At 33.9% G+C, this 16,021-nt stretch overlaps 1 protein-coding gene across 1 annotated transcript; it reads left to right on the top strand.

The window, feature by feature from the left end:
* The first annotated feature begins 236 nt into the window (after window positions 1-236).
* mpv17 (mitochondrial inner membrane protein MPV17) lies at window positions 237-14,912 on the top strand. The gene is made up of 7 exons (XM_032585302.1): window positions 237-897; window positions 4,691-4,806; window positions 5,791-5,883; window positions 6,470-6,565; window positions 11,809-11,841; window positions 13,400-13,452; window positions 13,626-14,912. Exons 1-7 carry the CDS (start codon window positions 825-827, stop codon window positions 13,693-13,695), a joined length of 534 nt encoding a protein of 177 aa, XP_032441193.1. The 5' UTR covers window positions 237-824; the 3' UTR covers window positions 13,696-14,912.
* The last annotated feature ends 1,109 nt before the right edge of the window (window positions 14,913-16,021 follow it).

Genomic DNA, 16,021 nt, shown 5'->3' with positions numbered 1-16,021 from the left:
AAAAATTAATCCTTAAAATACATCACTTTGTTTATGTTCCTCTGCTTAATTATTCTAATTTACTGATATAAAGTTGTAAATATGATATACTTGAAGTTCCTGTCATACTTTATAAATCGTTTTAAGGAAATTTAGTGAGTACCAGAACAGTTTTTGTACGTAGCTCAAAATTCCGAGCTGAAGTGAGCACGTGAAGGCATCGTTAACTCTTCACCTGCTTCAGCCGGACTCACCTACAGGCATGTAACACATTTTGCATTTACTGCTTTTCCCTCCGTAAATTAATCCACGTTATTGCGACGTGTTTAGCGGTTAAACTGAGCTGTAGTTCGGGAAGATATACTTCGATGTTCAAGGTGTTTTTATTTAACGGAAAACCACTAAAAAGCAGACTTTAAAACTTCCGAATCCTTGTCTGGCCAAACTCCGTTCAAAAAGAATGAGCTCCTACACTTAATTTGAAAATTCTGAAATTGAATTTTAACTAAAGAGTAAATCGTTGGTTAGTTGTATTAATGTGAGTATAGTCTTTTATTCGGCATTGACAAAATCTATGAATATGCTAATTTGGGATCCAGTTGAGTATATGTAATTTAGGAAAAACGTACAGGCTAATCTTAAATTGATGTAATGTATTCAATGCATCGTTGCTTCATCGTTGGCAAAACTAAATATGAGTTCAACGGTATATCCTAGAACAGTGTCGTTACCATTTTTGTTCTAATTGTGGACATAAGGATGCTTATTTGCAGGTTTACTTAATTTGGGTTTCGCTGCTTCTGATTTGGCTAATTTTGTTTTTATCAACATTTCCTTTAAGGAGGATGGCTAGCCTATGGAGATCCTATCAGGCCTTGATGACCAAATATCCCTGGTCAGTCCAGATAGTCACAGCTGGTAGGTAATATGTCTCACCTCTGCTTTCATTGGAATCATTTAAATATGCTGTAAGCTCTTTATAAATGGAGCAATTGTTATTTATGTACATAGAAACTAGTTTTTTTGCTTGGAATGAGGTTAAAAATGTTGGACAGCAGGTCAGTTTTTCACCAAGCCTTTGCTCCAGTGGACAGTTCACCTCAGTTTTAGAATCAACAAGGGAAACCTTTTGACCTTTGTTCTTTAACAAGTGACATTAATGAATCAATATTTTTTGTGACAGTATGGAAGACCAAAAGTGCCCCAGTAAATTGCTAATTTGTTAAATATAAAAAAAGTTTCCATATCATATTAGATAAATATATTTCCTTATTAAATATTACAATTGAAATGAATGAAAATAAAAATTGTAGTTCAGTGTATTTTTTAAATTCTACTTTTTATTGAATGACGTCATGTTTCCCTATCCCACAGTCATCATAAAATTATTTAACATTTGTGTTATTGATTAGTAAATCTGCTCAGCAACTAAGTTTTGTGTTAGATCCAACTCGCTTTGATGGAAATGAATTAAAGTCAGCAACATTAATTAAAATAAAAGATACAAATAATAGCTAAAATCTTATTATTACTGCTATTTTATATAAAATGTTAAAACATGTTTTAAAATATTAAAAAATTATTTTAGCATTTAAATCATTTCAAATACATGTATTTATTGCATGAATTTCCAGTTTTATATTTGACCTGTTTTTTGTTTTTTTTGTAACATTGAACTAAATTGCAAAGTAGTTCAGGTCTATCGCCACTAGATGTCAGCAGATACTTGTCATGTTGCATCCACCAGGAGAACATCAGACTTTCTGAATAAATCTTGCCTTAATTCAAATTAAAGAATCATTGTCTTCAAGACTATTTCATTCAGAAATTCAGATTTAGAGGAAAATTTGCTCAGAAAACTTTTACTCTGCAAACCTTATCGTGTTTCAGAAATGACAATTTTTTTATATATTAAATCCTAATCAGGAATCATAAACAATATTTTTGAATTGCATTTAACTTTTAAAGTGTTTCTTGTGATAGTTAAACTTTGAACAACAGAATAAACGGGACATAATGCTGCTAAAGTTATGCAATTTCCTTTGTAGAGGTTCAGTTTGCATATTTTTTTATGAAATCCAACATTTCTAATTGTAATATTTAATATTTTGATGTTTTTGATCTTTTGTATGGGGTTGTAAATAAATAAAATCTGGCTTGTGCAGTTTTCTCTTACAGGACATAAAATGCATTATTTTCTGCAAAGGTTTGTTAAATGAACAAATATTTGCATGTTATTGGGGCCCTGCAAGGTTCTTTTGTCACCTCAAACTTTAATAAATGTTAATAGTATTTTATTAGATGTAACAAATTCAATAAAAATAATAAAAAAAACTTTATTTATCCCAAAGGGTAATTAAAAGTATCTTGAAATAACTGTTTACTGGTTATAATGCTGTGGATCTCCAGTAGCAGTCAGCCTTGCAACAGATTTTGTAGTAGCCTCTGACTGAAGACATTTGCTGTAGCACTCCTGACAGAGACAACGTTTCACATTAAAATGTCCTGGATGACATAATCAGTTGTTAGCTAGCTCTGCTAATCCACCTCATTTGCTCTTGCCACTGCCCTTTAGATCTTCGTATTCTTGGTGCTTATTTTGGGAGTGGAAGGAAAATGATTCGTCGTTTTTAAATTAAAATCCTAAAAACTATAGTGTGCATTTTTAATGAACAAAAATCAAAATATTTTGCAGCAAAATATATTAAAAAAAACCCTGATGGAGTCTGAATCTATTTGCAAGGAAACTGTGTGAGTCAAACGTTGACATTTGATCTGACCACATTTAAAACGTGTTATAAGCTCCTCTATGAGGAAACCTCCCCCTAAAGAAAAGGTTACCTTTTTTCAGCTGCTATTAGATTCATCTCTAGCGCATCGGCTGCAGCAGCTGCCGTCATGCTGCTGTCCTTCAGCCTTTTACTACTGCTATAAATACATTTTCAATTCAACAGCAGAACATGGCTGTAATTTTTCAAATATATATGTGTATGTACTGTATATATTCAATATAAAACAGAATTAAAGTGAATTTATTACCTTTTCTTGTCTCCAGCTATGTTTATTCGACTACATTTTCACTACTGGTTGTGCAACCCAAAAAAAAAAAATTTTTTTTTTTGAAGCAGCCTTATTTTTTAATTAAGTAATTTGATATCTACTAAATTCAAATATCTATTTTACTTTAATTAAATTTGATCTACTTTATTTTATGCTTAGAATTTATTGGTGTTCAAAATCTTTAAAGTAAGTTCATCTTTAAATGCAGCAACAATAAAATAAATGTGAAAAATCTATTCTTTAAATTAAGAACATTTATTCAGTTGTAAAAAAAAAAATCCCACTGTAAGAAATAATTATTTTAAATTCATATAAAATAATTTTAAAAAATGCAACATTTTATCTAATATTTTGGGTTTTTAACTTGATCAAAGAGTGGCATACAAATGTAAGAAGATGCAAAAGCCAATTTCTCTTAAAAACAGGAAAGACAAGAAAACATCCCATTCAAGTATCAATGGAATATTCATATTTGTATTTATGCCTTGATAAATTTTACACCTTTATTTAATTTTGATGGGGGGTTTTTAAATTGGCTCTATGTTGGAAGCAAATTAAGGACATTTGTTGTTGGTAATGAGTCAAACTGGATAAATCACGTCCCGATTTTAAACAAAAAACAGATTTTTGCTACATTACAGCTTCAGTCATATTATTCTATGCAGCGTTTTCTAGCTTGTTTTTCCTGTAACTTTGTGATTAAATATTAATTCAGACAGGGTTTTCTCTGTGATGTTCCAGCTCAGCAGCATGGTGGAAAATTGAGCAAACATCTGGAATACATATGTTCCAGGATGAAGAGCAGTCACGTGATAACAGGAAGGTCAGGGGTTGTTTGTTTCTCTGATCCAGGTGTGAAGGTTTCCTCTAGCCTTCATTAACTCCTGATATGCCCTGTGGGTTTGATAAACAAAACACTGATTGCCTAAAAAATCTGTATTTACTAAATCCCTACATGAGAAAATCTAAATTAGTGTAAAATATGAGAGGTTTCTTCTCATATTTTACACTAAATTAGTGCAAAATAATGATCAGTTTCAGCCATGCTGTTGAGGGGAAAACGCCATAAGCTTTAGTTATTTATTTTGTACAGTAGTTTAGGTGACTGGTTGCCTACATTTCTTTGAATTCATTTTGGTTTTGAAGTGCAACCAAAAAATCACAACTTTTTTTTGTCTCAGCAATCTGCTTTTATGTACAATTTGGAGGTGTGCATGCCGAAGCATATCGCAATAAGCAATTCATCGCACGACTAAAAAAGGTCTTAAGTCTTAAATTTGACTTGCTAAACCTGGAGTCCCAAACATCTCCTATTATTGCTTTTTATAGGCAACTTTGTTAATATTCAGCAAGCCGAGGTAGCTTTTAAAACACACTTTTTAAATGCCAGAACATTAAAAATCAGACAGATTTGGAAATGCTTTCTTCCTGCGACCTGCGATAGCTACCCGACCATTTTTGAGTCAAACATTGAGCATCACCGCCTGCATTCTGCCATAATTCAACAAAATAAATGAGCTCCGTTCATCCTGCTCCTGTTTAACAAAAGCGCTTCGTACTGAAAACGTCTCTGCAGCTACAAAACGAATCTGCGGGGATCGCATTCATATAACACCATGCACAGTGTACTGACAGCTTTTTTGTCCTTCAGGGTCTCTGGTGGGTGTGGGTGATGTCATCTCCCAACAGCTGATTGAGAGGAGAGGATTAGCTCATCACAATGTGGGACGAACAGCCCGGATGATGAGTATAGGATTCTTCTTTGTGGTAAAAGTGGTTCTTATTTATCTATTGTGTCATTTATGATGGTTTGATGGGACTCTTTTATTAATGTTTACATTCAACAAAAGCAATTTCTTCTCTGTCAGACTCTTAGTAGTTTATCCAGTAAAGCCCGGTGACAGCTGTACGATTTACCTTTAAAAGCTGCATATTTGATTCTTACGTCTTTGTGACGAAAGCATTTATTTGAGCTGCAGTAATCGTCTTAAATCCAGAATTTATCAAGCACTTGATCTAAAAATATATGCAGAGATTTAAATGGGATGAGGTTTAGAGATATTTTTCAGTTTATATTTTTCCTCTGTTAGGTCTAAAATTACACCAGCCATAATTCTAGGGTATAAATCAAATTCATAATTTGCTGGAGTAACATCAAAGATTTGTTAAAAATCCAGCTATTCAATTAAGATCTTTGCAAATCAGTGGAAATGTTTGTGGAAAAGAAAACCAAAAACTTGTTGCAATTGTTGTCTAATCTTTTAGATCAATATAGAAATTTATATATGTTTATAGAAACAAAACTGAGGACAAAACATTTGAAGAAATAGAAGAAAAGTTCTATTTCAGTGATTTCTTGATTAAATATTGTATATCTGGCAGTAATCAAAAAATTTAATTTACCTTTCATGAAATGTAGCAGCTGGTTGATGATTTAATAAATTTTTTGCCAGGTTGGTGGTGTCACTCTTTAAAAAAAAAAATTATCCTTATTTTCAAACTGAAGTTTACTTTTAGTCTTTTATCTTTGTCTGTTTTTAGAACTAATTCAAAGAAACTCCTAAGTTGGTAAAAGCTTTTTTCACAGAACTGACTATGTATTTGTTTTACAGGATTTGCAAGATATGCCACAAAATGTGTTAGAATATTCCAAATAAATCTGAAATAATTTTAAAAGATACATTTTTGTTCAGGTTTTTTGTACATCTGCATTTAAGTTTGAGGAGAATTTTCTTTCTTTCCACAATAAAGGGTCCGGTAATCGGCAGCTGGTACAAAGTTTTGGACAGGATCGTGGTTGGAGGGTCTAAATCGGACGCCATGAAGAAAATGCTTGTTGACCAGGTGAGAGAAAACAGTGATAAGCATTGACTGTAAATTATGTACACCCTACTAAGTTTATTGTCTGTTATTACTTAAAAAGTCACTTCAGTTCCCAAGATTTCTTTCAGTGGAGGGAAAACATCCGTTAACTTGCTAATGTGCAATTAGCAGAGCAAATTTTTTTGCTTGGCATTTTCGCTTAACTTAGCTTTCCCTAAATAAACTTTTTTAGATAAATTGTAAAGTGCCAATTTACTTTGCTGTTTTGTAAATGTTTAGTTGAATAAGGTTTGATGTCTATATTGAAGTTTTAGGTGTAAAATTTGTCCCTGTTTATATTCATGCTCTTATTTTGAAGTGGCTGAAGACTGTTTACGCAGCAGTTCCATTTCCTCTCCTAATGTTTTCCCTTTTTTTCAATAACTTTATTTCAAACAAGGAGCATAAAATAACAAAATAAAATATTGACAGTAGATATAAACAGAAATACAATAGAACATGTAAATTATGCCAGAGCTAATGTTTATGATTAGTGCTTTAGCGTTAGCAGAAGCACCACTGATTCCTTTCTTCTGCTTTTTTTTATTTGATTTGTTCGGGTTCTCAGTTGTGTTTTGCTCCGTGCTTCCTGGGAACTTTCCTCTGTATTTCTGGAGCCCTGAACGGACTAACAGCGGAGGAGAACATCGCCAAACTTAAGAGGGTGAGCAAATACAGATCTGAACTATTATTAAAATAAATACATTTAAGCTGAAGAAAAGTGTTCAATTAATACTGTTAGCCTGATTTAGTAGAAATAAATCACATAAAGGTACTAGAAGCCAAATAAGCTAAACATTTGTCACCCACCTCATTCAGAAGAGGGTGAACACATTATTGGTTTTAATTAAGTCTCACAGCAGAAAATGAATGGATTAAACTACTTTCTAAAGCACTCCACACCAAACAAATGCCAGAGGCCTTTAATCAGGACGTTAGCGATGAATTAACTTGTTTTAATCACCAATGATGTGCCATTGCAAAAGTGACCTGCAAAGGATTAAAATTACTCTGCAGGTCGACACAGACTGACCAAAAAGCAGTTACAAATATTGACACAAAAGGAGGAAGTTAGATTTTTTTTTCCTTGTGGAAACAGTTGAAGACCTGCAACACCTTCATTAATGTTGGAAACTATTTCCTAGCAGGGCGGAAGAGACACAAGGAGGAGGAGGGATTGTGGAACCAGCCAGGGTGACTCATAGCTCCGTATATAAGCGTGTGGGGGGGGGGTTAGTTTGTATGCCAGGTCAGAGCGAACCGTCGTGTTGTGCCAGCTGCTCAAACGTCCATCAGCTCTTTGCTTACCCGGTGTGCCTCTGATCACCATCAATTATTTACCAAAGGAGAGGCTTGGACCTGAAAGGCCAACCTGGTAAATGTCAGAAAGGACACAAAATAAATGACAAATGAGCTCATTACCACGACGCCTGGCGACGCTGGAGCGTGAGAGGAAAACTGATGGAGCGGGCGACTAAACGGCTATTCACAAAATCAAACATTTCTGGACACTTTTTATGTTTTTGAGCCAAGTATTGAATGCACATTGAACATCAAGATTTTATTATGCTTCCTTGAACAGCCTACGATATTCCTATGGCTTTACAAAACATTCTTATAAAATTTTTTTGCACAAAATCGTTCTTAGATAATGAGATTTATCTGCCTATTCTGAGCGGTTTTAGGACGTTTTGTCACTTTAAATCCATATAAGCTGCTGTTCGCCACGCCCCCTAACTCAGCGTTTTACCTTGCACATGAAAATAGCTGCAATTATACAACCATACATCTTTGAAAAGCAGAAGTGGAGCCTCCTGCACAACCAACAAGCCAACAACAAAACATTTATCTTCTCCAGCAGCCATTGTACAGCGAATACAGCGGTAAAACCCTGCTAGAGCTCCACTTGGGTTGCTTGGTAACAGACTGGGGTTGCTAGGTAACGGTGCAGTTTCCCGAAGATTGATTCCAGGCAACAAAAAACATTAATTTAGTCCCAAAAAACTGCCTCGTCTTTTTTTAAAGAACTTCAGCTATTTTTAGAAGCAGTTGAATCCCAAATGAAAGAATAAAAGTGTGAAAAATGTGAATCTTGGGTCCCCTTTAAGTGTAAATGCAAGAAAATTATAAGGAAACTTGATTAAATCGTCAAGCCCTGTTATTTATTGACACTTTTTATTTTGAAAGACACACATTTTTGGTGTGATTTTTTTTCTTATCTTTTATCTAACATCAGTACTTAATAAAAATGATGTCTGAACAATTTCAGGGTTATGTTGTTAAATAAACCAAAAAAATCCATAAATCCACCATTGCTGCTTGAGAAGGTGCTGCTGATCAAATGTACATAATTATTGATCACTGATCATCAGCACTAGGCCTGACACAATAACAAATGTTGTTGGACAATAAATTGTCCCAGTAAATAATGCAATAAACAATAATAATGTTGTTTTGAGACCATTTTCACGTAATATACTGACACACAAAAAATGCAACTTCAGTCACTCAAAGATGAATAAACTTTTACTATTTAAAGAACAATTAACCATGAAACTGAAAGTTATTGAAAATATCCAAAATAAAACACAATAAAACCAAATTCAAAATGGAAATTAAAACCACACAACTGAAAACATTAAGAAAACAGATTTTGATGTCTCTAAACAAAATTTCCCTTTAAAATTAATCATCAAAATGGAAATTCATTTTAATTTATTATTCGATTTGATTAATTGGTTATGGTTTAGTAGCCACCTCTAAAACAAAAAAGCAGGAGTAAGGTGAGGACACGCTGCCATCAGCTTCAGCATCCCAGCCTTAGAAAAACAAACCTTTCTGCCCATCAATCATCATTTCCAAACAATTTGAAGTCCATCAATCTACAAAGGGACAAATCAGTCAAAAATGGAAAACATTTGAGACAGCTGCCAGTCTTCCCAGGAGTTTATGTTCAACAAATTCACCCAACATCCAACCCTGCAATGCTCAAAAAGCACCATCTCAAACTCTACAGGCACTACAGGAATAGAAATATATTTTATTGTCTCACAGTGGGATAATTCAGGTGAAGAAGAAATGTAAAAAGAGGAGGAAGGATCTGCTAGAATGCTCCTTTGTGCACCTAAGATGCATCAGTCTGTCATTAGCTGTTCATTGACAAGAAGATTGCTGAAATTGGAATCACAAAATTAAATTTGCTTAATGAAGACACGTCAACTTTGAGAAAAATCAGTTTTTTGATAAAAAGGTTTTTGCGCCTTGATAAGGTGGTTTTTCAAACTGACATGTTTAGATAAAATATTTTAAACTAAAAGTAAAACTTCAGTTTTGGTTCTTTAAAAAAATTAATTCAGTCATGAATTTCCTAAAGCTTTCAGTAAATTTTCCACCTAGTTTATGCTCATCATTATTCTCTTTAGCTCCCCCTACAGGTTAGGGGTAAAACATCAAGTTCCATTTAAAAAAAAATTGAAATGAAAAATTTTTGAATTTTGTGTAACAAAAATCATTTTTTAGACACATAAAAATGTGTAAAATAATACACAAATTATGTAAAAACATTGCAATTTTTGTACACAAAAAATTTATTTTGTTTTTGCACAATTTTTGTGTAAAATATTATTTTTACATAAAATTCAAATCTATTTTCCATTTAAATATTTTTTCAAATTTAAGATTTACCTTCCATTTGAAAAAATATTTCACAAAATGACATCATAAAAAAGGGTCACAGCAGAACAAAGTTTGATGAATTCGTCATTTTAAAGTTTTAATACGTTTTCTGTTGAACTCCTTCAGAATATAAATTGAGTTTTTGTTTGGCACACAAACTCAGGCTGGTCTGAACACAGCAAGCTCCTTTAAAGTCGGTCGAAAATGTCTCCTTTTGTTCTGTCGTCTGGAGATTGTGACGTGTTTTAACCTCCGGTGGTGAAGTAGCTTGTTTGTCCATAATTAGAAAAATGTTTCAGCCTGAAAAAAGAAAAAAAACAGACTAGGAACATTGGCTTGTTGTTTCTTTACGCCGAGATACATTCAGGTGACCTTTAGGTAGAATGACGTGAAACTTTACTTCTGTAATGTTTTGTCTGTTCTACCAAATGGTCTTGTTTAGTATTTACTGTGGGGTCAAAAGGTCACAGTCAAACTGAGGCCGTAATAACCACGTCTGTACATATTTTACCTTAGATTTGTGGTTTTGATCGTATTCCAGGTTCTCTCTCTGATTAGTGACCCAAATATTTCAGTTACTAACATCATGATCAGGTGAATCATCCCTGCTGATGCAGAAGGAACTGGTGAAGCAGTTGAACATGAATAAACCCCAAAATTAATTATATTTCTACGTATTTAATGCGCTATGTCTTATAAAATGTGTTTCCTTTAATCTCGTCTGTTCTGGTTTCTTCATTTCTTTTTCCTCTTCCTGTATTTTTGTTTATTCTGATCGTTTAAAAACCACCAGAGATCAGCGCCATTTTATAATAATAATAACCAGCTGGTTTAACATTCAGATGCCATTTTGAGATTTATCAATTAAACCTGATTGAGCTGAAATGGAAAAGACTGGAGGAAGGCATTTCTTCAGATAAACATTAACTGTCCATTCATTCATTCATTCATTCATTCATTCATTCATCCATCCATCCATCCATCCATCCATCCATCCATTCATTCATTCATTCATTCATTCATCCATTCATTCATTCATTCTTCCCTGTATTTAATTGTCTTTCTTTCCTCCCATTACTCTTTTCTTCATCCCTCCATCCTCTTTTCTGTTTTTCTGGTTCTTCATTCCAGTCCTCATCTTTGTATGAATTTATTCCATAAATATTGAATATCTGTAGTTAAACTCCAGGTTGGTGAATTTATAGAATTTAAATAAAAAATGTTTCGTCTCAATCCGACAGACCCGGCTTGCTTTTTATTTCTGTTTCTGTTTCTTCCATCTTCAACCCCTCACTCTTCTGCAGGTGGAATCCTAATTAATGTGAAGGGACAGGAATTCAAATTAAAAAAGAAAAATCTTGAATTATTTGAGCATGAGTTTTAATAACTGTCTCACCGAGTCCTTCCCAACGCAGCCGAACATTTTCTTCCAGTTTGTTTCTTTTCTCCGTCCTTCATGACGAGGATGTGAGCAACTTGTTCCTCGGTGGCTGAGAGAACTTCATGTTTCATGAATGAACTTAATCATTGTCTGCAGTGATTGTTGGGCTGTGACACTGAATATTAAATTAAATATTCATGCTGAAACAGAACCTTAACACAAGGAACATGCAGAGATTCAAACGGTTTTCTGTCCGATCATCAATTATTTCCACAGACCTCCAACAGGAAATGGGAACAACGTTTTTATGCAGATTCTGTTTGTGAAGCTGAAGATTTTCTCTGGTTTGGTTTCAAATGTTAAGAGCTAAAATCTTTATTGTTTGTATTTATTTTTACCTTTTAATTGTTTTTATTTATTCATTTTATGACACTATCTCATACAAATACATTGCAAACACATTAAATATTTGAGCAATATAATTTTTGGAAACTTTTGATGATAACGAGACAAAAAAAAAACATTCAGGTCACATCAGCATCACAAAAAGAGTAAAGAAAATATAATCTACATTTATTTAGTTCATTCTGAGCCATTTTTAGACTCAGTTTCAGAGACAAATACAACCCTGCATATAAAAAAAATTATTTTATTTCTTTCAATTCTTAAGCAATCCCTCTTTATTTCATAAATGTCTTAAAGTACCTGTAATTTTTATGTCTTTGCTTTTGTATGTTAATATCTGTATACACATATTTATGTGTAGTGCTGTGGACTTTTTATTTTATTTTGAAGTGCAATGGATTACTTGTTTGTTTTATACAATAATATATTTTTTCATTTTCTCACAGGATTACACAGATGCCCTGATCTCTAACTACTATGTAAGTTTCTGATGTTGAATTTACTTTTTTGTTTTTTTCCGTTTATGGTTGTGAGATTATTTTTTTAGACCCAAACGGAGAACTTTAGACGCTAACGAAGCTGTAGAGTTGTAAACATTAAAAAAATCAACTGCAGTAGCACCATTCAACCTGAGGAGGGCAGCACTGAGACGGTTTTTAGGCACAATTAAAGCAGCAGTATGTGACTTTTTAAAATATTTTTTTAACATATTTGTCGAGACAGTAATAATCTGTAAAAAAAAAAATCAAGCTCCTTTGCCTTCTTCCAGTGTCAACTACAGAAAACAAAAAAATTGTCAAACAACCAATGAGAGCCACAAGGAGGGTCTTAGTGCTGTCAATCAAGCTTGTGTATGATTCTCATACCTTTATTTCTGCTATGCAGCAGATTCTGCCAGGATGCTAACACTAGTTAGCATAGTCATTGATGACGGCGGATAAATAGTTTCTTTGTAATGGTAAGTTGTTTCTCTGCCATTAGCACATTTAACAGCTCTTACATGATCTTGATTAGCAGCGCTAAGCCCCTCCTCCTGGCTCTGATTGATTGTTTTTGACTGAAAGCGATGCATTTTTGCAGGTCGCTATTGTAGCTCAGCAAGGAAGTGGAGGAGCTTGATTTTTATTTCATAGATTATCTGTTTCATATTATGCTGTCACATCATAATGTTGTCACAACATGACAGCATAATATGTTTTAGTAAATATGTAAAAAAAAAAGCTACTTTTTTTAATATAAAAGTTACATCATGCAGTTTTCAGTAAATTTACATGGAAATGTAAAAAAATCATACATACAAATAAAGATGGAACCTTTAAGATCCTATGGGTTGGGTAGTAAGTAGAAACATTTACTCAGTTACGTTTACTTTAGTAACTTTTTATTTTAAAAAAATACTTTTAGGGGTATGTTTTACTATGCTGTACTTCTTACTTTTACTTAAGTAACTTTATAATGAAGAATCGCTACTCTTACTTGAGTAAAACTTCTGGCTTTTCCAACCACTGAATGAAAAACAAAAATTCCCCAGACACACACACACCAACACACACCCACACACACAGACACACACAGCTGCAGATTTTGTTAAAGTTTCAGAAGTTTTTTTATTGAAAGAAACTGATTTAGAAACACTTTGTTTCACCTGATTTTGTTGTTTTTTGCTCTTAGATGAATTATTTTCAGTTTCATCCTTAAAATACCAAAATTTAAACGTAACTTTTATTTTGGTCCATCTGATTGTGTAATTTTAAAATATTAAATGATTGATTATTTGATCTCTTACTCAGTACTTTTTACCAAATACTTTTTTACACTTACTCGAGGAATTTCTTGGACAGCTACTTTTTACTTTAGTAATAATATGTTGAAGTAGCGCTACTCTTACTTGAGTAACATTTTTACTCTTTTTTTTTTTTTTTTTTTTTTACTCTACCCACCTCTGGTCTCTTGTTTATCAGCAAAAAGTTAATTTGAGGTTAGTTACTCTTTATAAACATAAATTCTCATCTGGTTTTACTGTTGCCTTTTTTTTAGTTGTGGCCTCCAGTCCAGATTGCTAATTTCTACTTCGTCCCGCTGCATCACAGGTGAGATTTTTATGCTTCTCTTGCTTTCCAGTCATATTGAAAGATTCTAAGCTTTCTTTAAAAGGTTAAATCTGCAAATGTACTTAAAAGTTGATATTTTTAGAGTGAATTTAAATCTACCAACCCCAGTTTAAGTGCATTCCCACGTGTTCAGTTTTTGCTCCTCGTTGCAGACTGGCCGTCGTCCAGATAGTCGCCGTCGCCTGGAACTCCTACCTGACCTGGAAGGCCAACAAGATGTGAAGAAACCTCACAAGTCCAGCCTGTCTTGTTGTTGATGATGATGATTTTTACACTCATTTGTACTGTAGACTGCGAGTGTGTGTGAGAAATGAGCACAACTTACTTTAGTCTTCTGATATTTCCAAAGTGTAAAACTGTGACTGAATCACATGTAAAAGGTCGGGGAAGATTGCTCGTCTACTCTGAGTGACAAATTCACACTTGAAAGTCAAACTTGCATTTTTGCAGAATCGTCTGTGAAAGTTTGTTATTTATGGAAATGGGATTTGGCTGCAGAGCTGCAGTGGAGCCACACGAACATTAACACCTGCTGGTTGATGAAGGAAATGTTCTCCTCATCGCCTCGATGAGCTTCACTCATAATGTATTTTTGATTTACATGTTTGCTTTACTGGACTCTTCTCCACCTGATTCATTGACTTTGTTCTAGTTTCTTCTGCCAGCATTTTAATGACCCTCAGGAACAAAAGGTTGTTTTCTAAATGTTTAAAAGTCTTATCCGTCATGGTTTACTCTTTGTTTTAGTTTAACTTTAGATTTGGAAGAATCGCAACTGCAGATCTCAGTAGCTGCATTTCCATTGACCATATAATTGAGCAATTTGACGTTTTGAAAATACATTTGCTTCATGGAAATGCTCCAGTTTCGGGGGAAAAAAAGAAAAACGCTTGTTTTTCGCTAAAAAGTTCTTGTGCTATGGTGAGGAATATTGAAATGACCTTATGTCACAAAACACTGGAAACACTTTTTTGAGTCTTCAAGGTGTTTATGGACTGACTTTTTTTGACCATTTACCACTTTTCCAAGCTTGTGGAAACTGACTTTCTACTTTTATCCAGATTAATTAATGTTGACGACTTTTCTTCACATCTCTACTTGAATTTCTGTAGATCAGGGCATAATTTGTTGCTTTTTGAAATATTTTCACCCTCATTGGTTTATTGAATCTACAGGTAAGAGGATAGCCAGACCTGGTTGTAGCAAAATAAATGTATTAATTACAATGAATTGATGATTTAACGAGGGCAGCAATTCTATTTTCACATAGCCATGTTGGTTTTGCTCTGTTTAGTTCAAGTGAACCATCATTATCTCTGCATCCTAAAAACTGCCTCTAAGAACCAGGTTGGCATTTTCATACTTTAAGGAACACGTTGAATATTTACTGTGCACATTTTAACAAATAAAAATCCTACATAATGTTTGAAACCATAAAAGTTTGCTCGTTAATGCCGGTGGACTGTCTAGCCTCAGTGAACTTCAGGGGAAACTTCTTAGTTTTGGTGAGTAGTTGTGTTTTTTGGAGGCTGCTGAGCCACGCTGGCAGCCACATTAACAAACACTCAGGCTATATCTGCAAGCGGAGAGCATCTGACGAATGCATTGAAACTCCGCCAAACAGCCTCTTTTACCCCCTCCAGGGACGGGAGCAGCTCTACCCAGAGCGCTGCAGGTTTTTGAAGCAGCACTCCAACTGCCTGGGATTTTCAAATTAAGCCAAGGTGATAAAACGAGTGGAGTGTTGTTGCAGAGTAACCTGAACAGGAGGGTGGGTGGAGTTCATCTGGACGCAGTGATGCACAAAAGTCGGAGCATTTCTATATATTTTGCTTCCAAACACTTTGTAAGTGGCCTTGGTCAGAAGTTTCAAGTACTTCTTTGAACTTGGTTTTTCCTTTGCACTGATTTTCAGTCCAATCATTGTTTCTGCATGTTATGCAGAGCAGAAAAAATACAAGAAGTGTCTTAAAAACCTATTGAATAATATAGTCAGGATTTTAGTCTGAAAAACTTTGAAAATCCAAACTTTTAATTTGATTACATTTAATCAAGAAAAACATATTTGTCCAGCTCTAAACTGCAAAAACACAAAATCTTATTTTAGACTCATTTCTAGTGGAAATGTCTTGGTACACCTGGCATAATGCAAAACTAACTTACAAGTAACTTCAGCAAAAACTATGAGCTTATTTTAATTTATTATTGATTTTAAAAAGTACTAAAAATAATCGGGGAGATTTTTTCACTTTTAACTATTTTTCCATAAACATTAAAAGCTCCTTAGTTTTATCTTATTTCAAGTACTAAGATATTTTCACTGCAAACAAGAGCAAATATTCCTGATAAGATTTTGCGGTTTTGCAGAGTTGATTGCAGGACTTCGCTTGAAAACCTTTTACAGCTCAGTGTTGAACTCTGTGGCCAAACTGAGCCAGAAATGGTCGAACAGACAAAATATATTTAATGTTTTCTCACTTCAAGTCACAAAGGTCGGCGAATAAAAGTTTTGTTTTTGCAGTGATTTCAGACCTAATTATTCAAAATG

The sequence above is a fragment of the Xiphophorus hellerii genome, chromosome 15 (genome assembly GCF_003331165.1).
Source record: "Xiphophorus hellerii strain 12219 chromosome 15, Xiphophorus_hellerii-4.1, whole genome shotgun sequence".
Lineage (NCBI taxonomy): Eukaryota > Metazoa > Chordata > Actinopteri > Cyprinodontiformes > Poeciliidae > Xiphophorus > Xiphophorus hellerii.
This window is presented reverse-complemented; position numbering and strand designations above follow the sequence as displayed.

Excerpts from the sequence above, each read along its gene's own strand:
- mpv17 (XM_032585302.1), top strand. The coding sequence starts at position 825 with ATGGCTAGCCTATGGAGATCCTATCAGGCCTTGATGACCAAATATCCC. Across the intron at positions 5,884-6,469 it reads AGAAAATGCTTGTTGACCAG|TTGTGTTTTGCTCCGTGCTT; the intron begins GTGAGAGAAAAC and ends TCGGGTTCTCAG. Across the intron at positions 6,566-11,808 it reads ACATCGCCAAACTTAAGAGG|GATTACACAGATGCCCTGAT; the intron begins GTGAGCAAATAC and ends ATTTTCTCACAG.